Here is a 27983-nt window from a genome sequence, read left to right as displayed (position 1 = left end):
CATGGGGTTATTTTCTCCCAGGTGCAGGACTTTGCCCTTGCCCGCTTCTTTCAGGGTACTTCTCCAACCTGCCGAGGTCCCCCTGAAGAGCACCCCACCTTTCCACTCACCGATCCCCCCCTAGTTCACCTATGCACCTTACGGCCACAGGAGACGCGATGAGCGGGTCCTCCCCATGCGCCACTGAGGCGCGTTACCCCACCTACGCCCCAGCCCCGCCGCTGCCAGGATCAAGCCCCAGCAGCTCCGACCTCTCCCTCACCGGGGCCGCCGCCAGAGGAGCCCCGGCCACCCCCGCGCCTTGCCCGGCCCCTCCCGGGCGGAGGCCGCGGTGAGCGCGGCGGCGGCTGCGCCGGCGGCTCCCCCTAGCGGCTCCCCTTAGCAGGCGCCGCACCTCAGCGGTGGTTGGGCGGGCCGGGCCGGGCCGGGGCGCGATGCGGGGAAAACGCGCCCCACGGGCGGGGGGTGGCGGTGCGGGCGGCGATGAAATTCCCGGGCTCCGTCCTCGTCTCCCTCATTCTCTTCGTGGCCGAGACGGCGGCCGCCCTCTGCCTGAGCGGGGCGTACCGCGCGGCGGGGGACCGCATGTGGCAGTGGCTGACGCTGCTCTTCGCCCTCCTGCCCTGCGCGCTGGTGCAGCTCAGCCTGGTCTTCATCCACCGCGACGTCAGCCGCGACCGCCCGCTGGTGCTGCTGCTGCACCTCCTGCAGCTGGGGCCCCTCGTCAGGTCGGTGAGTCCCGCTACGCCCCGCCGCCCCTTCCCGCCTCAGCGGGGCGGCCGGGGGCCCCCAGCGCCCCGGCCTTTGTGCCGTGCGGGCGCGTCCGCTGCCGGGCGGCTACTGCCGCTCTGCGCCGGTGTTAGCCGCGATCGGATCCTTCCCGGTCTTATTTCTGAAACCTGCAGGAGGAATAATTTCCTTTTTAAACGTCCTTAGGGAGAACCGCAGGGAGGGGCGTGGTGCTCCTGACCTTCGGTAGGCACTTGGCATTGGAGAGAGCGGGGTCAGCCCCTCCTGAGAGGCAGGTGCGGGCGGGCTGCGCTCCTGCGGAGCGGGGAGAGCCCGGCAGAGCCCGCTCCCTCTTTCTGGTGGCGTTTTCTGCGCTTATTTTCTGTCCTTTGGCGTTTTGCAAGTGGTTGTGTCTGTTCGCTGGTGGTTTATCCATAACACCTTACTCTGAGGTTACTTACGAGAAAGAAAGGAAGACTTACTCAGTTGCGAATTTAAAACAGTGATAGTACCCTTCCCATCTTGGAAATACTAGTAATGCTTTAGTCTGTCTCTTCTTTCTGAAAGTGAGCTTCTTGCCAAGAATTGCTTTGGAGATCTTTCAGCTTCAGTTCAATTTCAGACTGAAAATGTCCTTAGGAAAAAACCCAGATAGATGAAAAGTTACTGATGTGGTGCAACCCCATGACAAAATGTTTGCTAGGGGCTTTCATTTCAAATTTATGTGCAAATCTTTTCTTTAAAAAGAAAGGGAATTAAATATAGTATCTCTGTAGTACAGGCTAGGAGAAGTATCCCCAACTTCTTGAAATTCCTGGACAGTATGGAAAAGGAAGATTTGTTCACGGTGATAAGGGTGAACAGTTTGGATATTACAAAACTTCTTACACTTCAAAAACATTGAATTTCTCAATAACCATGGCTGGATTTTGTTTGTTTGTTAATATTTTAAAGAGATTTAAGTTATGGCTTAACAGTTCTGATTTTCTAAAGGCAAAGAACAAAATACTTCCACATTCTTTGGGAAATAAGAGTGGAACCAAAGGGAAAGCAACTATCAAAATAAAAATTATGTTCATGATTTTTGTCATTCTAAATCAATTTCTCGAGGTCAGGCAAGGAAAGACTGTTGTGTCAAGCTGCAGGATGGAAAGAAGCAAACCAAGGATGTAAGCAACAGCAACAAATTAGAGGATTTTCTTTCTAATTATCTGGAACAGACATAGACTTCTGTTTTGACCTTAACCACCAAGCATGATTTCACTTTCTCTTTCTTTCTCAACATCAAGTTTATCTGTTTACAACATGAGTCTTCATCTTGTGCAGAACACACTTTCTGCTGTGTTGCCAAGCTCCCAGCTGCAGGCGCTACTCTAAAACTAGTGGGTGTACGGAAGCCCTCTCCTCTCCATGATGCTGTAGTGTATGAGTGTGTTACCAGCTCTGCACTTCTACCTTTCTCAAAGATGTACAAACTTAGCGTTTCCAGGAGGTTTGAAGATGTTGCGTTGCAGCGTGCCTGTGCCACAGTCCCCATGGCATCATTCAGGCAGTGTGACATGATGCATGTTAACTTCTCTCTGGGCCCAGGATAACTGGAATGATAATTACTAATAAAAAGAAGGTAGTACTTCATACCACCTGAAAAACTTATTTCCTGCTAAAGGCTGGAAGGACTCTACAAATTAAGAGGAAAAGTTTCATAGAAAACAACCTCTGTTTAGATTCAGGGAAATGTATTTGTAGGATACAGTACAGAAGTGTGGGAAGGCAAAGTGATTGGTCCGAGACAGACATTAAAAGTCTTTTTTTTCTCTTCCTTGCCTTCCTATCCACTGCCACTAAACATCATTGTATCTGTCAGAAGAGGAAACCGATCGCTTCCTATCAGGCATAGATCTGCACGGTAAACGCTGAAGCGTTTCAGCACGTTGAATACCTTACCTTTCCCTACTTTGTGCAGGAGGCTTTCTGTCCTGTGTGGACTGGAATACGCACAAGTCTGAGGTGATAGCTAGATGGCAAAATATTTTTTGGCTGTGTCATCGCTTCACTGTGGCTTTATCCATTGTAAGCTGAAAAGGACCATTGTCCCTGGAGCCATTTTGTCCCATCCTTTTAGGCAAACCTCTGCTCCTTTGCACCAGTGTCCTGCTGCTGTCAGTCATCTGCTTCCCCAGAATGAAGCCTCACTCCATCCCCTGTGTTCAGTCTCTCTTATATCTCACTGGCACAGCTGAGGGCCGTTTAGGGAGTGCTGGGTCAAATTAGGTCAAATAGGACACACAGACAGTAGAGCCACCCCAGGCACTGGCTGCTTGCGGCATCAGGATGAAATGTTAAAGAGTCTTTAGGCTGTGTAAGATGGCGTGCTTCAACAGAAGTTGCTTCAGCTGGCTTTAAAAAGGCGATTGCTAGCTTTTTAACAATGTCTATTTGGTTTGTGACATGATACAGGATAGTTAGTGCGTCTCTGTTCAGTGAGATACTCAAATATCAGTGCACTGGTTTACAGACATTCCATGTATGTTGTGTGAGTTTTCTTCATCATCTTAAAAGCTGGACGTTTTTCTCCCCTTCCTTTTTTCCTTAAAAAGTTAATTTTAATTTTTGGGGAATGGTATGGAAATATCTTGGCAGGGAAGGAGGATATTTAGCTTTCAAGCCAAATGATCCAGCCTATTTTGAATCCTCTGTGTGAAAGGGGAAAAAAAGTACATTCTCATATAAAACCTTCTTGCATACCACCACCTTCCCCAAACACCCACACTCCACCTGTTCAGGAGGCACTCGCTGTCCTGCTGCTGCCACTGCAAGCACTAAAATTAGGAAGCATTCCTCTTCCCAAAGAGGACTTTTGCTGTACTGGGAGAGTACTGATAATGCACCTTTTTTTAATTCCTTCTCCCACTCCCTAAGAGTTTCTCTATACATTTGGAGCAATTTGTAGAGTAAAATTCCTACCCCCCTTGGTGGCCTGGCTCTGATCCCCAGGATGTAGGCATGCCGGAGACTGTTCAGAGAGTTGGCTGGAACAAAGCGACTGCAGGTTTCTGGGCACTGTGGGGGATTCTTGCAGCCGATTTCAGGTCGGTACCACTCTTTATGAGCACAGTAATTTGTCTGGATGCTTAGAAAATATATTTGGATACTTTCTCTTTTTTTGTAAAAGAAGATTCTTTTACCATGTAAAGTAAATTATTACACAAAAAAATGACTGAAACTTATAGCCAATGTCAATGGGAGATTTAATACATTTTTCTTTTCTTTAGAGAAGAGCATGATGAGCTTTTTGGATCATTATCAGCTGCTCCTGAGCCAAGGACTCTCTCTTTGTTCCCTGTTCATTTGGATAGCACCTGTAGCACTGACATTGTCTAGAGGTTTTAGGTGTTGCTACAATTCCAATAGATAACTGGATGTCCTTTTGCTAGAGTACTGCTCTGCTCTTAGGGGTTTGTTCAAAATGCAAATAGGTCTTCATGAAGAGTGCCAGAGAAACCCCTGTTGCCCTTTTCTATTCTGCAAGCAATGACTAGGTCGGGAGCTGAAGTGAGGAGTGCAGGTTTCCAACAAACTGACTTGAGCAGTTGGGGCTTGCAGTCACAAGCAGGGTGTGTTGGTGGTGTTGTACCATACATCCGCTGGATGCGCTGGTTCCTTACTATCTGATTTACTGAAGATGGTACCGAAGTGGCATATCTAGAAGGAACTGGTGTGAACTCAGCAGTGCGTCATTCTGGTACCACCTTTGTGGAGAGGAAAGCTAAGTGACTGCTGGTGTCTTTCAAACTACTGTCCCTAGTGCTCCATTAGCTGAATGTGGGTCTGTGGGCTCTTCCTTACAAGGAAAGTGCAATTAAATGTCTCAGTCTGCAGGATGATGAACTTCTCTTGTGAAAAAAATTGAAGGCCCCCCCTTTATAGAACACTAATGACTGTTTTCCTCAGATTTTAATGGGACAAGGATATAAACAATAGACTTTTTTTTTTTAACATGATCAGGCTTTGTTTCTCGAGGCATAAGGAGAAACAATTACATGTGTCTATGTACCGTGTAGACAGCAGCAAAACAGATGCAGTAGGAAGTTTGCATCAAACTGCCCGAGGAGCTGCTGTTACGGCCACAGTTAGACTCTGTGAGCTGCAGGAAGCAAAAAAACCAACCAAACAAAAAAAAACCACCAAAGAAAAACACCAACAAAACCCCGAAAACCCAAAACATCTATAGGCCAAAATTATCGGAGTCATTAATGTTTTGGGCACCTAATTGTGCAGTTTGAAATCTAATAAGCAATAACGGTGTAGATAATGCTTCAGTCGAGTTGTTCAGAAGCATTGTCTCTCGTGGGTAATCTCTCTTTCCTAGTGACCTGCTTTATAGTTCAGAAAAGCATAGGTCTAAAAACCTTTCTTCCTTGTAGGACTTCCATTGGCAGACCTCACTGTAGGAGATTTTGCTAGCTGGAAACTTTAACACTGTTGATGCATCTCCGTCTTTTCCAGATGGGAAAAATATGCTAGACCCTCTTCAGGCTTTTTTTTTTTTATTCTTCAGCAGGTGTGTTAGGTTTCCAAGATGTAGTGAACAGAAAGTCAGTGCAGATGGAAAGTAGAACAATGAGTGAGGAACAAATCTTTGTCTGACACAGGTAAGTAAATCTGCAGGACTGATCAGTCTTTTGCACACTTCTCTAAAGAAAAGAAATTACTAAAAATTGAGTCATTAATCTGCTTGTGCATTTGCAGGGAGCATGTGTGGATAGGTCTCTTGAATAGACATTTGCTCTTGGAGCACTTGTTGGCTGTGGGAATTTCCGTTTTCATTGCCTGCTCCCTCTTCACACCGCCATTATTTTCCCTGTATTTAAATCCCACACATCTATGATTAAAAGAGGGAATGAGGCGCTTGCTGTCAGCAGGCGTATAAGGATAGGATTATTCCTCCTACTGGCTGTGCGGAAGACAAATGTGTTGCTGCTGAATCACTCTTTGTAGGCACCATCAGGATCTTTGAAGAACTACAGCTCTTCTCTCTGCAAAGATTTGGCAGCAGGGGAGAAAGCAGCACCATCTTTTTCTTACCTTTTAACTTTCACTGTAGAGAGTAGATTAATGTTTTGGGTTTTTTCTTCGAAGTAATTTTAGTGCCTTCAGAGCCCATACTGCAACTGTCATTGCTTTACGTGTGGTGAAACTGGCCAGCTGCTTCCCTTCTGTTGGTGATGCCGTGTGAGGCCCCAAACATCACTGCGTTGCAGGAGATGGCTTGTGCAGAAGTTGGCATCTCCCGTTTCTGTTCCTCCAGAGCAGCAATGAGCAGTGAGCAACTGGGGCTTCTGGGGAATTCCCTGTTCTGTAGCAGAGTTTCTAGCTGGAGGAAAACTGGCTTCAAGCAATGGCCTTATATTCTTTTAGTTGTGTTTCATACTAAAAAAGAACAAGCCAGTTCATTTAAAGACAACCTTTCTGAATGCACTTCATGGACAAAGTCGTCACATGGCACAGGTATGTGATCTGAATTGGTTCTTCATCACTATTCTGAACTCCTCTCGCCTGGATGGTTCTTCAAGTGCCAATGCCCCTCTTACACTTTATTACTTAAACATTTAGATTGGTGCTTTTTCTTTCTAGTGTATCAGCTGCCAGTCTGCTCCTGTTTGAAGCAGTTGCTTGGGCAGTGGCACCAGCTAGAGGTTTGAGTACTTCGGTTGTTGGCCCCAGAAGGCCCCCTCCATACACACTCCACTTGCACGGGATGGGCAGGGCTTGGAAGAAGATGGGCATCATTACTGATATAATCGGAGTGCTTGCACATACCATTTTTATTACTCTCTTCTACTGGTAAAAGTCCCCTTTGGCCCTAAGGTTTGCTGATCAAACCACTCATTTCACATTGTGTTCGCTTTTCTATATGGACATAAAATTTCCCATCGTGAACAATGTACTGCTACTTAATACCTAGCTAATAAATACAAATCAAACGCTTGTTCCAAAAACCAACATTTTGTTGATTATATTTACTGTAGTCAGTAGTCTTATGAATCTTATCATCTATTTTATGGGATTACTGCATATTAGTTAGATGGGTCCTTAGACTATATCTGCTTCTAATCACACACAGCAAGAGTTCAGAGGCTGATGCTGAGATCTTATTTTCTGTAATACCTTCAGACTTGCCCTCAGCTGAGGATGAATAGATGGCTGTGAATACTAAGCAAGACAAAAATGTTCTAGGATCTTTCTTTTGGAATAAAATCAATTTGTTGGTTTCAGAGGCTCTGTTGGCTTCATAAGCTGTTGTGCTTTATTAATTTTTCACACTTTATTTTTGGCTGCGTGGATTCTTTCACATGGAACAAGACTGGCAGGGACTGAAAAGATTAACAAGGGGAAAATAGAAAGTCACCTTTGTGAATGGAGCCTCCAGCACACCAGGCGCTTCAAATAGCTTTAGTGGTAATGGTAGCTGAAGCCTAGTGAATCAAGGATAGTACTACAGGATCCTAAAACTGCTTTCCATCTAGAGCAGTTGAAACTTGCTAGTGGTCCAGTTAGGGGAAAAAAAAGAAGTCAAGTTTATTAAAATAAAACCCAGTATGCTTTTATTTGAATTTTTATCAGGGCTGCTTTACAGTTTGGTCTGTGAGCTTTCCCCTAAAAGGCTGTGATAGTCTCTGACCTGGCAATTGTTGGAAAAAGTCAAGCTGAGAAGGAAATGGGAGTTCAGACTCTCAGACAAGCATAGCTCCGTGCTTTGTAATCGTGAGATACTTTTAAGTAGAAGTCTTATTTGTACATTACAAAAACTCATTGGCCAAATCTGACCTGTCAGAGACTTAGAGATGCTGCATTCTGGCAAGCATTACCTACAGAGGCAACCAGGTGGAGGAGATGAACCCCAGCAGGCACTGTGGATGGAAGGAAGACAGCTCGGTCCTTACCAGAGGGCGATGCTTACGCAAGAAGAAGATGCCATGAGTGTTGGGCCGCGGGAGGAGATGTGAACAGAGCTGGTGCCGCAGGTCGCCCTCACAGCCGGAGTTTCTCTCCCCAAAGCTTCCCTCTGGGCTGGAGGCCAGCCCTCGCCAGTTCTGCTGCGCACACTGCAGTTGCTTTTCTTCTTGAAGCCTTTACCAATGTTAGGCATAAAAGAGCAAACAGGTTGTGTCCACACTGGGTTTGGGCCTTTGGGGGTTTTATTTTTCAGTAGTCAACACCATTTATCCTTTATCGTCCTGCTCTACATGGACTCCTCCACAGCATGCCCTGTATTTTTAGGACCCTATGCAATATGACAGAAATGGAGTTTTACTTTCCTCTCGCTTCCCTCTCAGCTTGTGATTTCACCTGTACCTCAGTAGATCTTTGCTTGTTATTACTTCCCAGACAAGGCTGACTATTCACCTGTGTGTTTTGGGTCCTGCTTGATGTCCAAGCCCACCCTTGACATCTTCACACCAAGGAACTCTTTTAGAATAGTTTTTCTAAAGTTTTTGCCAATCTAAAAATAGTCATTGGAAGGAAGTTTCAGAAACCTGTCTGAGGCTGTGTTATCTTCTTTAATACTCAAGGAGCCGGATTGTCCTTGTTGAGACAGCATGTGCTGCTGCCAACCCTTTCAGCCCTTTTCCATTCCCTCCCAAATGTATGGGTTATTCTCTGTCCATGGGTAGAGGCAGCGTGTATTACAACAATATGTAATTTATGAATAGAAATGTATGTGCTGGCACCTCTTTTTTTTCTTTGGAAGTTAGTCTGTGATAAATTAGACCTATATAGACAAGAGGTTGTAGTTCACCCGTTTAATGTACAAAGAGCTGCAGCAACTGGAAACACTGCATCTTCTTATTTAGAATATTTTTGCAAGATTGTGTTTAATACCCCTTAAACAGTGCAATAAATGTAAGCAAACGTAAGGAGTAAAGCTCTTGTTTCTGTGTCTTTTAAAAAAATGTTAATATCCAGAGTTGTGAAGCTCTAAACTGCTTGTTCTCGTTGCTGCTGCTATGGCTTATTACTTGTGTGTTGGGGCCGTTGCTTGGTAAAGTAAGGACTAGAGTCCAGCTGTTTGAGGTGTGTGCACCTGCTTGATACCCTGAGCTTCTCTCTAATGTCTTGAAATTGTTTTTAAGGTAAAGGTCTGAAAAGTGTTTTATTGCCATGTCACAGATGTACAGATAACACCAAGAGAAAGACATGAGAATCTGAAGAAACACTTCCACCATGGGTCCTGGGTTGGGAGCCTATGAACATGGTAGCGGATGAATAGTTTAAGGACTTGAACAGGACAGCAGAGAGCAAGGGCAGCTCATAGGAAACAACTAAACCGCTTCCTGTGTCTCAGTACTACAAGCAGCCCAAAGGGCACTGCCAGATTCTTGCCCTGTAGTCGCATGTAGTTCGTGTTTTAAAGGGTGAAATCTGTCGTATTCCAAAGTTACCAAGACGAGAAAATTTACAGGCTTTGCTCTCTGAACAGATGACTTGGTATGTGATGGCTTAAAATACTAAGGAGTGGGAAGACTTATGCTTTTCTTTCATTTTTTCCTGTTACTTTATTTACTGATTTGCTTGTAGGTGCGTGGAAGTCTTTTACATTTACTTCCGTGCTGGCAGAGTTGAAGAGCCCTATGTCAGCATCACAAAGAAGAGACAGATGCCCAAGGATGGGTACTCGGAAGAAATTGAGAAGGAAGTGGGCCAGGCTGAAGGCAAGCTGTGTACGCACAGGTCTGCATTCAGCAGGGCATCTGTGATCCAGGCGTTCCTCGGCTCAGCACCCCAGCTCACGCTCCAGCTCTACATCTGTGTCCTGCAGCAGGAGATCACGGCTGCCAGAAGTAGGTAGAGCTGTTGTCACCTCCATTATTTTGGTGGGAGGGAGAGGAGAAGGGTCAGCAGTCAGGTGTAGCTGCCCTGGGCAAGAACCACACATATTGCAAAGGGTTTCATTCTCCCTGACAGCTTTTGATGGTGGTGGTGCTCTCAGGTTTATCTATACCATCGTGTTTTAGACTGATGCTTCCTGTACCATACTTGGGTTGCTGTAAAAGCATTAATTAGGTAAGTGGCCATTACGGCATGAGAGGGAGGCAGCTGGAGGGGCTAAGCTGTCTTCATGAAGAGGAGAAAAAATTACCTCTGTTCCATTTTGGGTTTTGAGCAAACTTTCTAGAAAATTCCTTGGGGTACAGTGCAGAGGATGTTTTGCCGTTGTCATGGTTTAACCTGGCTGGCAGCTAAACCAACCACACAGCCTATCGCTCACTGCCCTCCCCAGTGGGATGGGGGAGAGAATCGAAAAGAAAAGAAAAGAAAACAAAAAAACCCCAACAAACCTGTGGGTTGAGATAAAGACAGTTTAATAGGACAGAAAAATAAGATGATAATAACAATAATGATAAAAGTATATACAAAATGAGTGATGAACAGCACAATTTCTCACCACCTGCAGCTGATGCTCGGCTAGTTCCAAGCTGCCCTGCCTCCTGGCCCACTCCCCACTTATATACAGAGCATGACGTCATATGGTATGGAATATCCCTTTGGCCAGTTTGGGTCAGCTGCCCTGGCTGTGTCCCCTCCCAGCTTCTTAGGCACCCCCCACCTTCTCATTGGCAGGGCAGTATGAGAAGCTGAAAAGTTCTTGACTGCTTGGCAGCAACTAAAAACATCAGTGTGTTATCAACATTGTTCTCATCCTAAATCCAAAACACAGCACTATACGTCCTGCTAGTAAGAAAATGAACTCTATCCCGGCCAAAACCAGGACAGCCATGCTGCAATAAGGAAGGTGTACTTTCAGGAATGCAGTTTCAAATATGGAGTGAGGATGTGAACTGTCTTTACTTGTACTAGACTCCGAATTTGGAATGAAAAGGCAGGACTCAGTAAGCTGAGTGGCCATTTCATCTCTGTACATTTCTCTTACTGTGGGACTTTGCATCTTGCTTCATGATGCGCTCCAGCTCCTTGGAAAAAAAAAAAAGTCTTTTTGCTCGCTGGCTGCTAAATGAAGAACCTACTCCAGCTGGTCCTAGGACAAACAGCTTTTCAGTGTAAGAAAGGACTTTGGCACCTCTGTGAACAGGAGGTGTGTTTCCACAAAATGCAAAATAACTCATGCATATCTCTGAGGCCCTGAGAGGCCAGGGATCTTTAGCAGCTTCACAGCTAGGGAGGCTGAGGCTAGAGTGACACGTTATGAATCTGAATGCTTTCTTCAGTTCTGCTGTCTTGGTGGGCAGTGTACCAAGGGAAGGAACTAAGATTTTTGGAGGAGCCTTTAGAGTAACATCACAGTGTTCCCCTCAACTCAGGGAATGGAAAAGTTTAGCATGCCAAAGTTAAGGTCATAGCAGTAGTTACCTGAAAGACATTGCTCCTGACAGTTTCTGAGTACTTCACAGCTAAGGCAGGCTCTTCGAATAGCCATGGCAGCTGTGACATGGGATGCGAAGCAAGCAGCTGAATCCTTTGCTGAGCGGTGGAATTAGCAAAATTTCCAGTCACTTCACTGCAGGTGGCATTTGCTTGAGAAAGGTCACCTTTTAATTGTATTTCTTCTATTACTAGTTTGGACCTTACTGGTCATGATTGCCAAGGAGAAGCGTTGTGTTCCAGATGATTAGAAGATTGCATATCTAATAATGGTTTGTAATTCTTTATTACTTCTGACTTATCAGTCACTGCTGAGATAAATTCTGAATCACAGACTGGTAAGTGACCTTCTGTAGGTGAAGTTAAACAATCAGAGATAAGCTGGCTCACCAGGGAGTTCAGTGAACCCATCAGCAAATGCAGTAATTATCTTGTGTCTCCCAGAAGCCATCTCCATAGCAGGTGTAATTCTAAAATACAGAAATGAAAAAGAAGTGAGGGGGTTTTTTTTCTTTAATCAGTGATTTAAGAATAATGACGATGTCTATTAGAGCTCACTTGTCAGAGAGTCATAGAATCCTTTTCATTGGAAAAGACCTTTAGGATCATCATGTCCAACCATTAACCTAGCACTGCCAAGTCTAACCACTAAACCATGTTCCTAAGCGCCACATCTACGCGTCTTTTAAATACCTCCAGGATTGGTGACTCAACCACTTCCCTGGGCAGCCTGTTCCAATGCCTTTTGGTGAAGAAATTTTTCCAAATATCCAAACTAAACCTCTCCTGGTGCAACTTAGGGCCATTTCTTCTTGTCCTACTGTATTAGTCTTGTGTATATTTTACCTTCTGAAATACTGAAACTTTCTGCAGTCTTTAGCCGGCCTATTTCTGCAGCAATACCTTTGGTCCCCACCAGTATAATTCAGCCTCCAGACTAAACGAGAATGATGCATAGCAGTGTCAGTTTGTTGTTATGTGTACACGGGGATGCTCATGTATAGGGACATGACTTCAACCTTTTGATCTTGCAACATCGTCAAAGTATTTTAACAGCCAGTCCAGCTCTTCTCCCACACTTCAGATGTCTTCAACTTGCCTGTCCTTTGACACAGCTGTTTACCATCATGCTACATAGCATGGCTTGTCCCTTTCAGATCTGTTTGAAACTCATTATTGCTTCCAGTATTGAATTGAACAGTTCTCAAAAGAGCGTGCATCCTTGCCTAGCCCTTTGTTGACCAGAGCAACGCTGCCTCTTTCTTGTGTATTTCATAGCATTCATTACTTTCTCTGGATGTTTTCTTCTGGATGATCAGATTCTTGCCAGTGTCTGGCATTCTCCAAAATTGTCATTTCACTGTCTGCCAAGAATATGAGGTCAAGAGAACTAAAGAGAGTTGCAAAAACAGGACAAAACCTCTAGGTTAGTGATGAAAGACATAAAGCTTCAGTGATTGTTTAGCACGAAATGCGTAGAAATGTTGGATGAAATGCAACACTGGAAACCCACATGTAATAGCCTAATCTGAGTCCTAGTTCTAGACATTCAGCTCTTTCTTTGGTTACAGCGTAACTGGAAAGAAGTTCCTAACTTATTACTGCATGAAATGCCCGGTCTGGCTGTGTAGTTGCCACTCCCAGAACAGACACTGAGGTCTCTCTTGCACATTTGGGCTTCACCCTGTACTAAATCCTTCAGCGTCTGTCAGTATCATGCGCTGCCCTAGCGCCAGCTATAACCTTGCCGTGAAGAGGTGGTTGACATCAGGCTCGGGTCCACTTACACACTGTTGGGCAGCTCTCCGGAGCTCTTCGCTTAGGTAGTGCCACCTGGAGAAGCACAAGGCCAGAAGGTGCCAAAAAGACCTGAGTTAGCATTGGTTACAACCCCAGCTAGCTGGAGGTGGGGGATGCATGACTTGGCCTCTTACCCTTGAAAAAGGATCTGTTCTCAATGTGCGGTATTGAATGCAGAAGATCTGCTTCCGTTAAGAGCAATCTTTTTGTAAATTTAAGGGTTTTGTGCTGTTAACAGCAGTCAAGTTATCTTTTTCAAGCGTTGCTTACAGTGATAAAATAATCTCAAAAGGCGGATTTCCTGCCATTTAAAATCATTCTGCTGCAAAAGCCGCATTTTTTTTTTTTTAATGAAATTTTGTAGCAGTGACTGCCATCTTCAAGAACAGAAGCTTTGGGGTTACGATTTTTTTTCAACTTGCTGGTATTTGCAGTGCCACTGTCCTAATGTTCCTGAACTGCACTTTGTAGGTGGTCTTACCAGATGTCTTAAGATGCTTCCACAGTTGCTACTCCTCAACTCATTAAGCTCTGACCACAGAATACTTCTCTCATTGTTTGAACAGCATACTTGGAGTACTTTTTGAGTATTAATAGTTGGGTTTAAGTGTTGAAATTGTATCTTAAGGCAAAAAAAATGGTATCTAAGTGTCTTCCCCTAAGTAACAAAATAAGTGCCCTTATTTTTCAAGGGTTCTGATTATCAGTTTAGAAAACTATAGTATATATAATAGATAACTTATGATTCTTCAGCTGAACATAAGGTTTCAGTAAGAGGTATTTGCAATGTAGCTCATCTAGAGCAGAATTCACTCTCTCAGCAATTTCTGGAGTGGGAAAGACCTGGTCTTGAAAAGGCTTAAGACACAATAAAAAAACCCCAACAAAGTAAAACAGTGCCTCCCTGAATGACTCTGTGAGTGTGCACCTCTGATTTGTAAGAAAAGTATAGCCTCACCTCTGATTTGTAAGAAAAGTGTAGCCTTGTGGGAGCAGGAAGGATGAAGAGAAATGCCACCTTTGTGAGGATTGTCACACGATTTGGGAGCGTTACGGGGAAGATACTTTGCCTTTTAAATTTTTACTTCTTGGCTGGCTCAGGATGAGTAAAAGCAGCTGTAATGTCATCCTCCCACTTTTTCTTTGTGGTTGCTTCAAACTGTCTTTCTCACAGACTTAAAAGTGATGTTTCAACTGAAGGTTTGATGACGATACTAAGCTTTTGGGAAAGGAGCAGGACTGGACTACTGTATTAAACCCGAGTCAGCACAACCGGGTTTCTATCAGTGGAGAAACGCCTCTTTAAAAGGCTTGAGTTTTTGAGACAAGTTTGAGATTAATACAGAAACCCTAAAATGAAATCAGGTAGTAAGGTGAATGTCTCAGCCTATCAAAGCAGAAAACAAGCAGAGTTCCGGGACAGCAGCACCCTGTCCCCAGTGGGTAGGTTTATTTGTTTCTTTAACTCTGAGAATATTCTTTTGCTTTGTTAGCTGATGGAAGTTATTTGTTCTCTCACAATCTCTAGACCTCGCTCAAAACTACAGGAAAGATTTTGTGAAGGGCCACAGCATAGCAAGTAGAGTGCTATTATCAACTGCATTTGCTTGCTCTTCTGCTTTCAGCCATTGTTTTTTCTCAGGCATGATGTTTAAAAAGTCTCAGATCAAATACAAAGATGTTTAAAAACACACATTAAAAATTTAAGTGTTAAACAAGCAAATACATAACCATTTTCAGAGAATATGTGCACCACCAAACTGGCATGTGCAAAATGTACAAAAGATGGCAAATGTTTTTCAGCTTACTGAGTGCTATTGGAAATTTAAATATAAAGGATTAATTAATTGTTTTCCAAAGTAATTCTGAGGTGTTTGAGGATTGGGATGGGAGAGATGTTAGCTAAAATGATAGAGAAAATCCTGTTAGAAGAGATACTAAAGTACACATTTCTTTCAAAATCATGCTCAGAAATTAATAACTTCAATTACCAAAAAAAAAATCCTCACCAAAACCCCTTATAGTCATGGCTAAATAGCTATAACAAAGCAGGGAATCCAGTTCATTTGTAGGATATTGACACGTAAACTAATTGAAGGCTGCAGAAAGCACTGGTTGCTAAGCATTGCAAAAGTAATTGACATAATCAAGAATTCCCAGCTCTGATTATTTTGTTTTATCTGATGCAATATAATGTCCTGTAGCGTGACCACTTAGCTTGGTTAGTTTCACTGAAACTCTAAAAGAAACAACTGAATCATTTTTGCTGTGCTTAGCTCCTTTGCATTTGAAGTGTTCCTTGCATGGATGAAATGCTAAGATTGAGGGTGCCTAAAATTAGTCCCCTAAATCAGCTATTAAGCATGTTGGTAAAAATTGTGAAGAAAGTACGCAAATACTAATAAAACTGTGGGCAGGTAGCACTTCGGAACATCAGGGTACTTCTTTATGAATGCCTGTTCTATGCATCCAGGGTTCTTATACCTCTGTACCTACGTAATATAGCAAGGCAAGACTCCCTCCTGCAGTGCCAGAAAGCTTTGCCCCTGCTGCATCTGGAGGGCAGGGTAGGTAACAACTGGCTTCTGCCTTCACTTTCTGCAGAATTTAAATGCTGCGAAACCTTCACTTGAGGGGTTTTGGTAGAGGAGAGATACAGAAAGTTGATCTGAATTTAAAGACTTTTTTTTAAAGGAGTGTTGTTTTTAAATGCATGATATAGATCCGTATGTAAAGAAGACAGATGTATAGGAAAATACAATGTAGACAGGTGAACAAATCTCTGTCTACACAGGCAGAAAAAATGCAGACGGTTCTGGGTTTAAATTGCTTTGGCTTTCAATTTTGAGCCCTTCTGTGAGCTTAGACAGTTTGCTTTGACATAGAACTTCAGAAGCACTGAGGTATCTGCATGCCCAAGCAACTTCAAAATTTCAGCTTCTGTTTCGCAGTTCTTCCTCTGTACAGAGGAGGAGTAGCACCCCTGTACCTTGCGCAGTACTGAGATTCTGAGAGCACCTTGGATACCTCTACAACTGAGCTGTATAATTACCAAAGAGAGTACATGTATGAACAGCCCTGGGTGGGGGGAGGAGGGAGAGATGCCTGTGACTGTTAAGTCCCTTTTTTTCTTTCTAGCTACTTGGAAGAGTAACAAATGCAGACCAAAACAGGAGGCAGGGTTAGAGTAAGAACCCAGAAGTGTATACAAGGAATGGCTTTTTTGGCATTACACCCTGCTGGGAATCCCCAGAAGTGCCATGAAGACAACTACATCTGCACTGCTCTGATGCAATGTCTTTAACTTCTGCTAAGCTGAAGGTCCTGATTTGTGTTTTCTCTTTGTAGGTATTTTTATGGTCCTTTCTCTTCTGTCAATTGTATATGGCGCCTTACGCTGCAACATCCTGGCTATTAAGATTAAGTATGATGATTATGATGTCAGCGTGAAACCAGCCGCCTACCTCTGCATATTCATGTGGAGAAGCTTTGAGATTGCTACACGAGTTACGGTGTTGGTCCTTTTCAGTTCAGTCCTTCAAATCTGGATTCTCCCCGTTGTGCTCATGAATTTTTTTGGTTTTTTCTTCTACCCATGGATTCTATTCTGGCAAAGCAAGTCTCCGTTTCCTGAGAACATAGAGAAGGCATTGAGCAGGGTCGGCACTACCATTGTCTTGTGCCTTCTCACCTTTCTGTATGCTGGCATTAACATGTTTTGCTGGTCGGCAGTCCAGGTGAAGCTCAATGATCCTGACTTAATTAACAAATCCCAAAATTGGTACCGACTGACTGTGTATTACATGCTGCGATTCGTTGAGAATGCGTTCCTCCTGCTGATGTGGTACATCTATAAAACCGATATCTACCTGTATGTCTGCGCCCCGTTGTTGGTCTTGCAGCTCCTGATAGGTTACTGCATGGCTGTCCTCTTCATGTTGGTGTTCTACCAGTTCTGCCACCCGTGCAAAAAGCTGTTCTCATCCAGCATTTCTGAAGGTTTGCTGTCCTGTTTCAAGTTCCTCTGCTTTATTTGCAAGCCTCCCAAATCCTCCATACTGATGGACAAGGCAGAGGTGAAATCTCCTGAAAATACTGATGAGGCACGGGGCAGTAGCAAGACAATAGATTCTCAAAAGGGGAATCCTCATCAAAGTGTTTCTTCCAATGCCTAGTACAACTGGAAGCAAGTAGGTGCCTTTGGAAGGTGGCAGATCACCTGATGGGTACGTTGTGTATCTTGGACATTGTGTCTTGTGGATGGGATTTCTTTCTTGCAGGTGTAGCACTGCATGACGACTGACAAGCCCACCTTTGTGGAAAACTTAGTGTATGAGTATGTGTATCTTTGTGTGTTTGTGTACAGAGAGCAATCATGGTGTGTAGACTTCTATTTCAGAGTTTTTTGCACATAGGTTTATTATCACGTGCTTATTTTGAAATCAGTATAGGAGACATCCTTCAGAAACTGACCTGATGCTCATCTTACTCAGGAAATCTGAGGATGGAAGGAAGGAAATGCATTTTGTTTCAGACAGGATGTCATTATGGCATGCCGCCCTAGCATGGAAACAGAGCATAGACCTTGACTATATATTGACTGTAGCTGTTGTCTGCTTTGATTGAATTGCAGACTTTTTTACACTCTAATCAGTGTAGTAAGATAATACTTCTTTCTGTGGTATAAGAATTGGACTTCTACAATGCACTGTAGTCTAGGTTGCCAAGAAACAGCCAATTAGCCAGAACTAATACTGAAATGTGACTGTTACTGAGAACGGACGGAGAAGTTATTGGCTTTGCACTGTTTTACACTTCATATTTGCTGCTTGTTAGTAAGGGAATTAAATTTAATATGTTAATTGTGATGTTCTGGAATAGCTCATTTTTCTGACATTATCAAATACTTTGTTTGTGATGTTCTGGTATTAGGGTGGTGTTCACTTTAGATAACTTTAAATATCAAGAAGTCGGGCGGATAGTGTGAACTAGTCACGTAGGTGCGCTCCAGAGCACATCTCCAGCGAGTAATTCAACCCATCTTAAAACGTCCTCTGAGGCAGGTGATACGAATCATTCTCTGGAGACCTATTACTCAGTGTTAACCAGATGCCTTGACAATTAGCTTTGACTACCTGCCTCCCTTTTAGATGGCTGAAGTGAAGAGATGAGCACTACCCTGACTGTCAGGGGGTTGGTAGTACACCAAGCAGGCAACTCAGTGACTTGTTATGTGGGGATAGAATACACTGAGTCCTTCTTTTTGAGGCTGTGATATGTTATGCTTAGTTTAATATCAGTAGTTCAAAATCCTCTGGCTTCTTTTACCTCAGAAGTACCACAGACTTGGAGTCTGAAAGAGGAAATGGAAATCATGTCTTTTTCTTCTATGCACTATATTACCACAAATAAAAGTATGTCTGTATTTTGCAAGTCACTGAGAAAGCTTTAGCAGATGATCACCCAAGAACTTTAGTGGCAATACACAAAACCAGTTGTATTTCCAAAAATTAAGTGACAGCTTTTTGCACTTTTTTTGCTTAGCACCTTGCATTTCTTTTGAGTATTACACATTATGGCTGCTAGTGGAAACAAATAATTCGTGAACCAAAGTATCTCCTAGTGTCCTAAGCTTAGCCTCCATCCCGTGGTCATGGAGGATGTGAAGTTCTTCAGTAGGGATGACATCAGCATCATTGTATTAGAAGTGTCTCAAGTTCAGGTCTGAGGTCGTTTATAGTGAAATATGTCACACGCAATGCTGCGAAGAGCTAAGCTTGTTTTATTTGTTTTCTTTACTGCATTGTAAATGAATGTCTTCATACTTCAGTTTTCTAAAGGAGTTATGGCTTTTTATTTTGCTTAATATGTGTCTGTGTATGGTATGTGTATGTAGATCTCATTAAATTATTGGTGGGTGGTAACGGGAATTCTTGGCCTGAGCTTGCCGTAGGAATGTGCCTCGCATACCTGGGGAAGACACCAAACATCTCAGTTCTAATTTCTCTCTCTGAGGAGCACAGAACAGTGAAATGACTCCTTGAAGACACTACAGTATTTCTTCTGTATGTAGAACTACAGTATAGTATTTCTCTATACTTTTCTAGATGTAGAAGAGCAGTTCTTATTTATTTTTTTTCAGTAGTGAGTTAAAGGAGCAAATGAGAATGTAACCCTTGCTTGCAAACCTGCAGAGTCAGCGCACAGGGCCAAATTTTCTGGTGTTCTTAGCTAAAACTGAGTATCTGACTTTATAGCTGGATACTCATCAATAATCAGGGAATTATGGTTGTTGCCTATCTACAGATGTACCTAGGTCTGAAATGTTAGTCTTTGGAGAAAAAAAAGGAGAAAAAAAAAAAAGGTGGCTTCATATGTAGAAGTACTTGATATCTAAAGAGAGAACTCTCAAATCCTTAAAGTAACTTTGGACGCTGTAAGTGATGATGCAGTTGTGATTTTGTCATTTGGGAACAGTGGAAGCTTCACAAGCATCAGCCACTGAAATGCTTGTGCTACAGTGAAGTCAACAATAGGAGAGTTACGCAGCCAGGAGTCCGGTATGTATACATAGCGAGGACCATTTAACTTCACATACCGATGAAGAAGACTACTGTATATGCATATTTTTAGAGAGTGTGCCATATTACTTCCTATTTTTTTATACCAGTCTCCTGAAGTGCATGCATAGGGAACTGAATACTTGATCACTCTTATAAGAGAGATAAAAAAAAAAAAAAAAAAAAGAAAGATTTGTATGGGTTATATTACTGTCATATGGTTTTGCCTTAGCTGTGCAGACTAACCAAACACAATTTAAACACTCCACCAACATGAGGGCCGTTGCTTTTGCTGTGCCTCATGTCACCACAGCGTGGAGTGCAGATTAACTAACAGTATTGCTGCTCTGTGTATGTTTTGATCTAGCTGTGCTGCCTTTGCTGGAAGGAAGAAGGTATGAGAGGGAGTCATGGAGACAAAGATACTCATTCTGTAAGACCAGTGTTTTGAAGGACAAGCTTATTTTTCTAAAGTATGCTATAATTCTAGGAGAGGCGATTTTTCTCAGGATAATGACAGTCTAGACAGTGTTGTTATCAGTACACCCAGTGGCTGCGCTGAGAGCATAGTATTAGCTACCACGGGTGTATGTGTGTGAATGACTGATCTCTTGCTGCAAGTTTGCTGTAGTTTTACTCTCCTCTATGAATGTTAGAGGCGTATGCGTTCAATGGAAGGGTATAGGGCTACTGTTAAAAGCTGTACTCGAGTAGTCCTGAGTCACGCAAAGGATTGCTCAAAAATGGTTATTCATGTGTGTAAGAGTATGCGAGATCTGATACATAAGTTTTCTTTTATACTTGTAAAACAACACAAATTAAAATGTTGAAACACTCCCTTAAGTTGTGTTGGTATCAGTTCTTAGTCCTCTGCTTTCAGAAATCCAAGGTAAAGGTTATGTAGCACACTGTCATCTGTTACCACCCAGTAGAAGAAACGTTTTCTAGCAGACCTGGCAGAAGAAGAATCCGGGATTGATTTGGGAATTCCTTACCTCCAACCATGCTTCTGATGCTGTTTAGCTCGTTTGGGTCTCAGCAGAAAAAATTGTAGGAGGCAGGGAGTTTGAGACACCAGTGTTACACGGAACAAGATCAGTATAGGTTGTTTATTGTCAGGATGAGAATATTTAGTTGGTTTACATTGGGAATCAGAAAGATTACCTGATAAAGGGTCTTTTAACTTTTCTCTGCACACTTTTTCCATGCTCATCTGGATTTACCACGTGCCGTCATTCTCTGACTTTGGGAATAGCCAGCAAAATCCACGCTGAGGACTATTGTGGAGGCACATGAATGCATAAAAACTGTGTAACACATTTAAGTGTTTGTAAATGTGTATATATATGTGTATATATATAAAAAATACACATATTTTATAAATACAGGTGTCACTAGATACATTGTAACAATTTGTAGTGTGTGCACATCACTTAAATGAGGAGCAGTGAGAAGGGATTCTAGAAGTCCTGGTGGTGATAGACACCACTATCTGCTAGTAAGAGCCGTGCTCCCTAAAACATAAAAAGTTATTAATGCTTTCTTACAGACATTATTTTTAGTCTCAAGGGATGATTTTTAAATGAGTATGCAGCATATTTTTTTTAATCAAATGTAGATTAAAACCTCAACGAAAAATTTCAGATTTAGGCACAATGTTGATAACTTCCGTTTCTTCTTAATTTTATGTGACCACCCCATTTCTCTGTCAGCGCTGTTCTCCCCAGTGTGTATCAAACTCATTGGGCAAAAAACTAAACAGGTTTATACAAGCTTTGCGAAGACTATCAGCTTCCAGCAAAAGATGGGAATTGACAGAATGATCCTACTGATACAAAAGGTTTCAGCATGAGCTATCTACTTTGACCTTCTTGCTGACCACTTATTCGCAAGCCGAGCAACCAGCACGCTGTACGTGTTACAAAGACTCGGTGATCCACGTACCTGCTACCTCTTGCCCTTTGCATGAAAGAGGACTAGAAGTTGCGGGGATGAAGCGATACGGAGGGAAAGAGGAGGAGGAGGAGCTCATAAAGTCATGGGAGGTAATGGAAGTCACTTCAGTTTAAAGGCTGCAGTGTGGGCTCTACAGGACTTTATACTTTCTGTATTGTTCAACTGATTGCAGAACAACTTATTCAAAGTAAATTTCCAACCATTCTAATAAAAGATTTTGTTAGTCTTGAAAAATGCTTGACAACTAAAATGAACCCTTTTTTAATAATATTGATTATTTGCAAGCTATTTGGTGCCATTTGCAGCCTGGCTCAGAATTGGTGAATACTTGGGGTTGGTAAACTGTAATCTAATTTTTAAAAAACTAAAAACTGGGGGACTTTTTTTTTTTTAATTCCCCAGTAGTTCCTATATTTTTTCCCATAGCAGCTGATAGTATCTAGTCTAAAACAATAAAGCATTTTCTGTTACTTCCTGCCTATTTGAAGGGCTTATGTACTTGTGAACTGAGACATTTGCAAGCCAAACATCATAGTGGATATTTATAATCCTGTATTTTAAAATGCAGTTGAGGTGACTGCCTTTAGTCACTCAGGAATCATCACAGAAACATAAATATATAGTAATTTGGCAGAGATGGTAAGTTGGAGTCACTGGAGACAGAGGACTTGAAGAGTAAGAGGTGTTAAGGATTGTGTAATTCTTACTGACCAAGGAAAATGATTATAATAAAACTGTTAGGTCTTTTGGGTTCACCCCGAAACTAAAGTCGAAATGGAGGTAAGTGCTTAAAAATTACAATGTGCAAGTTTACTGAATCTCTCCCTTGAATGAACAACAGCGTCATATCCTGGAAACGAGCAGTTTTATCCTTTTCTGGATTTATCACAGTCATAAGGAAAATCTCTTGCCACTGAAATTAAGTTTTACAGAAATAAGTGTTAGTATTCAGGTGTGAAAATTTTGCCTTTCAGATGTGAATGCTGCTGTGTGTAACGGCTTCTAATCTCAGACTAGCATTAATGGGTAAACACATCTAAGCAGGGGACAGATGCTAATTGTTGGATGTTGCTTACCAAGATTATTCTCTAATTACATCATAGTTTGTAACATTTTGGCCCTGAAGGTGAAAGCTGATTTAATAAACTAGAAACAGCCTCTTAAACACATGCTCTGTGCCCTCACGTTCGTAATTGTTTAAGTTCCTATTTTGACAGAGCAAACAGAGTGACAGGCAATAAATGTTAGAGATACTAACTTCTGAAAATTCTTTCATCAGGTATTCTTTTCATCTGATTAATGTGTCCTGGCAGTACAGAGCTTTAATAAGCCAAAAATGCGTTCAGGAAAATTATCAGGGATGGATTCAGATGGAGAGCAATGCTAGAGGTAGTCAAGGTGAAGATTAATTCATATCTGGCTTCTAGAGTGGGAGCTAAATATCAGAGCAGCAGCACAGCACCTTACAGAGGAGGTACCACTGTTGCATTTTATTGTGTTTGTGTGGATTTGCAGTTCTTGTACGGCTGTGTTGCAGTAAGCTGTGCGCTGAACACAGCAGCTAGCAGGAGAGAGAGGTGCTTGCCATTGCTTTAGTTTTGCAGTTGGTGGCCCTCGTAACGCCAGTTATGAGTAGAATGCATGTCCTAACTACTCCTCCTTCCTCTCTGCTGCTTCACGGTGGTCATTTTAAATAGAAATGGAGAAACAAGGCACAGTGAAACACTCAGCTACATTTTCCAGTAGGGCTGCTCTTTAAAGCCAAAGTTGCATGGGCATGGAAAGGGCTGAACTCATGCACTGCATCAACTCTCCATTCCAACACTGCAAATTTTAATAATAGCGGGCAGTACAGTAACTCAGAAGCACGCAAGTGTCATTAAAAAAAATTAGAATGGAAAGGAAATTTTCAAAAAGGAGTGGCATCAACTTAGGATCTGCAAGGAGCCTTACAACCACAGAGTAATTAGGTGTTTCTTAAACTTTTTTTTTTCATTGTGTTTGTGAATTATTGTGGGCTTCCCTCCCCCTCACCCCTTTTCTTCTTATTTTTTAAGCAACAAGGAGGAAAAAGACCAAACATGAGAAAAAGAACTACTATGAAAATAATAAAATGTTTGTGCAAACCTCCAGAAATGTATGGGGCAACTCAGAAACATGTGCACCTAGATTTATCCAGTGGTGTTCTCTAAGGTGCATGGTGCAAGCCCCAGTAAGGAGTCCAGGTACAGCCAGGCAGTGTGCCCAGCCTCAGAAACCGAGAGGGTCTTCCTCATCTAGGCATAGCCTAATTTTTTCTTTGTTGTTTGTCTGTTTTAATACCAGCATAGTCTTAATTATATACATTGTGTTGCAGTACACACATTAGTTTTGATTCTGCATCTCAGCACAAATAGGTAATTTCCACACTAATGGTCAGAACAGAAATATTACCATGGACATAATAGGTGGAGTTTGCTTAGCTGGTTGCACCTTCCTTATGCGTATAAAGAAAAACAATGACCCGTGCAGTATGTCAGAGAGTTTGTAACACTATATGGTGGCTGGCTGGTTCCTGCTTGGATCACGTTTTCTTCATCAGCTGACAAGATGTGATGCCCTGAAAAATCAGTGTCTGTTCTTCACCGAAAGATAAAATATAATCAACTGGAGAAACCTAAGGCGTTGCACATGCTAAGTCTTATTCATGGTGATTTGGCTGTGTACAACAGGAACAAACCAAACTATTTCAGGGTAAGAGGAAAGTGAAAACATTGCAGAGGAGACAGGTTATCAGGTGGGAACAGGCAAGGAATGTAATAAGTGAAAAATTACTTCTGCCTCGCCGTGAAATATGAACCTCAGTAATGATGTTGTGCCCTAAAGATTGATGGGAAGGCAAATTCAGGGAAGGCTAAAGAGTACAGTGTTGTCAACTTACCAAACGACTCAACTGCCAATTACACCTGACTCTTCAGCGTGATTTGCCGTTGGTACAAAATGAAATGGAAGCCCCCAAGGGCCCCAAGCAGGAATCCATTAGTGAACACCTATAAATCACTCATCCTATAGCAATCAAGAGCTTACGTGTTTGAGCTGCTATCTTAATGAACCATATATCACTGTTCTTCCCAGGGTATAACAGCAAATGAGCAGTTGCCTCTTCAAGCAAGAAAAGAAAAAGGAAAAAAATCTGGCAAGGGAAAAGGAAGATTTACTGATGAGAGATCTAAAATTAAGAAACACAAACTGTCTATGGTCTTAAGCATATCACTCATACACAAGAACTTCTACTGTACAAGAAAACTAAATGCAATTTTAGCATGTGTAAGCATATTTGTATGGAAACAATACTGGCAAAGGATTGGAGTATGACTTGGAAGACCCTCTTTGCAAGGTAGCAAAAGTCTCAGTGAGGTGGGGTTGTGTCCTGGAATACAAAAGAAAGTGTCACAGGTTATTGTAATTAGCAGTCAAAAGATCTGATTTTGATTCCAGGTGGACACAGCTCCCTTAGCTTTGGCAGAAAGCTGTGAAGGAGAAGGATCTCTAAACCCAGCTGAGAAAAAACTGAGGTATCTCCAGCCTATTGCTACTCCAACGATAGCCTGAGCAATGAAAAAAGCAGAGTATCATTAAACCATCAAACCTTATATTAAAAGATCATAAAGGCAAGAAAGAGAATGAGTAAATAATATTGTGGAAATTGTATTCCCCAATCTAATCCACTCATTTTAATTTCATTTTTAATAGTGATTTCTCTGGAAGTGCTAAAAATGTGTCACAGGAGGGAGGTATGTGTGTATGTATAAAGTGCTGTAAACAGTCTTGCAACAGGAGGCTTCAGTAGCTGTTAATCCAATGGTAATTCAGCCTGGAAGAAAGTCATCCCGGTTCAAAGCTTGGGTTGTGTGTCATTTGTGTCTTCATTAAGTTTTCCAAAGAGACGGAGGGATGGATGCCTCCGAGCTGCTCTTGAGTGGAGCTTAAGTCAGGTAGGGCTTTGCAAGCCGCTCTCAGACAAGTGTCCAAGTTATCATGACATCATTCCTCCATGTTTCCCCTAATGATGTTATCGAAAACTAAAAATCTTCGCTGCAAACAGGACTGAGCCAGAGGCTGTATCTGTCAGGTGTCTGGTCATGGACAGGCATCTGCTAACTGAACTGCATCACCCTCATGTTGAGGACTGGGGGAGAGAAAAATCAGCAAAAAGCTGTCCCATTTGTATTTTATAAGGCAAACTGCAGTAATGTAAAGTAATATAGACCTGTGCGGTTTGGGTATAGGCACTACGGTGTTCACACCTGGGTAGCTGTTCCTGCGCGTGAAGGGGGATACTGGAATACTGCTCTGGCGGTGTAGTTATATTGATCGCCTTTCCTCCGGTGCTGTAACACAGACGCTAAGACACCCAGCCAGCCAACAGACAAAGCTGTATCAGGGCATGGTGCAGGTTTAGCTTAGACCCGGGATTACAGACTCTTCTGTGAAGTGATGCCTTTTGTGTGCACGCGCGTGCTCCTGGGCTGCCTCCCTGTACGCTATCATAACGTGCAGGCAGACAAGTCATGGATCCAACACTAGCTACTGTGCAAATGCAGTAAAAAGCCTCATTTTCAAAAGCTGTTTTTCAAAGTCAAAGATGAGACACAGGTGATAGATGTGGTGCAATAAGGAAATCCTAGCACAAGGCAGCTTGCCTCTCTTTAACACCAGAAGGCTCGTGATGAGTCAAGTCTGCTAGATTTTCAGATCCATCAGGGAGCGCGTAGCTGCAAAAGTCAGCAGTGGGGCATGTGAGTGGGAGCTGGGATCCTGAGGAAAACAGTGAGGAAGTGGCATTTTTAATTAAAAGAGAAAAAAAGGCTATTGTCTGGAGCTCGTAGGCCACGGTAGCCAGTGAATTGATGCTGTGCTTATATTTTACCTGTTTCACACCAGTGACTTTCACTCTTGTTTCTGACTTATTATCACCTAAAATATTTCCCTGTGGAAGTGCTGATCCCTGAATGGTAAATCAACATTTAATACAAAATGTAAACTTACATTTACTGAAAGTGGGCTTGTTTTCTTCCTCAGCTTGTACAGGTCATCCAGAAAAAATTGCACAGACTCCCCAGTGTCTGTAGAAGTGCTGCATGTAGCCTAACGAGTGAAAACGTGCCCCAACAGACACCTCAGCAAAACCTGCTTCGTCCCTTCCCTCTGCCCATTACCCTGCCCGCTACGCCAGGAACCCTCGGGGAGCAGAACAAGGTTTCTCCCCAAACAAAAGCACGGGAGGTTCACTGCCAGGATCGGTCCAGGGACTGCTGCAAGGGGCAATACGCACAGACTCACGCAGATCTCACTCCCCAGTGTCTGGCCCAGTCCACTAACACCATCTGAGCAGACCTCTCCTCTCATTCGTTTTTAGACAGACTCCTCTGCGCACAGCACGCTCTCGGTCATGAGCTACTAAAGCACGGCTATAGCAGGCTGTGAGGCACCTCACTCATTTCTAATTGTGGAAGTGGTGATGTAAACGTGTGTCAGGAGTGATGCGGTTCTAGTGGATCCCATTTGGAAGCACGGAGGCAGGCTAATTGATTTCGGGAGGTCCTTTCCCAGGCTGTGATCACAGGCTGCTCATTAGAAGTGGGGTTTGACATCCCGGCACTGAAAGGGAGAGCACAGGCAGAGGGAATGTCGGAAAGGGATAGTGAACGGGGATGCTATAGAAAAGGGGACACGAGGGCAGGTGCATACGGTGGGAAGGGCTGGGCCAGAACGGGCACGTCTCCTGCAGCACCCTCAGCTGAGCCGCACCCCATGAGCGGTGCGGGGTGCCGGCTCCGGGCGCTGCGCCTGGCCCGGCCCCCGCTGCCCAGCGGGCGGCACTGCCGAGCCGCCCCGCCGGCCTGAACCTCCGGGCGGGCGCAGGCTGGCGAACCGCCGCCTTCCCCCCACCTGCAGCTCCCCGATGGAATTTCAGTTCGTTAGGTCTACGATAAGAGCATAGGAGAAAACTGCCCTCCCTCTCGCATCCTTCGAGATGTTTTCTTGAGTGGAAAATTGCTGGTCAACAGCCTCTGGTGAAGCCCCTCTCTCCAGGCAGAGAGGAGTTACCTGGGCTATGGCAGGCATGTGAAAGGTAGTGGATCCGGAGCCATGGGAAGAGAAGTCTAGGCACACAGGGAGAAGCAAACACATGGTAGTTGTGTTCCAGTCCCAGAGCCAGACTCGTAGATCAGAAAGCCTGGTACCCTGCCAAAAGGCGGCAAGCTGGGCTCCCTCTCCCCCAGTCCCACGCGAAGCCAGGTAATTTTGGCCTCTGCCTTTATGCAGGAGAGCTTATGCTATTCTAACTTTACTCCAGTTCTACCTGGAAACTACTGCCAGCTTAATGTAATAATATTTCTATGTGCCCTTGGGGTACATTGCTGCTGGTGGCTCTTCCTTCCACTAACACAGCAGCGCGCAGCCATTCCGGTCAGTTTTGTGATAGTGCTGTTTGACTTCAAGCCAAGACTGATATGGCAAATAGCGCCTGGATCATACATGGATTTTTTTTTAATACAGCACATGGGGTCT

At 43.3% G+C, this 27983-nt stretch overlaps 1 protein-coding gene across 6 annotated transcripts; it reads left to right on the top strand.

The window, feature by feature from the left end:
* Positions 1 to 390: 390 nt before the first annotated feature.
* Positions 391 to 27983, top strand: XK (X-linked Kx blood group antigen, Kell and VPS13A binding protein). 6 transcript variants are annotated; one of them, XR_012838729.1, is made up of 5 exons: positions 467 to 728; positions 9310 to 9572; positions 16261 to 17138; positions 22708 to 22902; positions 26490 to 27983. XR_012838729.1 is itself a non-coding variant. In XM_075774378.1 (3 exons), exons 1-3 carry the CDS (start codon positions 484 to 486, stop codon positions 17085 to 17087), a joined length of 1335 nt encoding a protein of 444 aa, XP_075630493.1. In that variant the 5' UTR covers positions 391 to 483; the 3' UTR covers positions 17088 to 20315. The 6 variants fall into 6 exon arrangements, 1 of the variants encoding a protein (XP_075630493.1); XR_012838736.1 differs by lacking the exon at positions 26490 to 27983 and adding an exon at positions 24543 to 24560; XR_012838733.1 differs by lacking the exon at positions 22708 to 22902.

This window comes from Balearica regulorum, chromosome 1, assembly GCF_011004875.1.
Source record: "Balearica regulorum gibbericeps isolate bBalReg1 chromosome 1, bBalReg1.pri, whole genome shotgun sequence".
Taxonomy (NCBI): domain Eukaryota; kingdom Metazoa; phylum Chordata; class Aves; order Gruiformes; family Gruidae; genus Balearica; species Balearica regulorum.
Note: the sequence above shows the minus strand (reverse complement) of the source record. Positions and strands in the feature narration are given on the sequence as shown.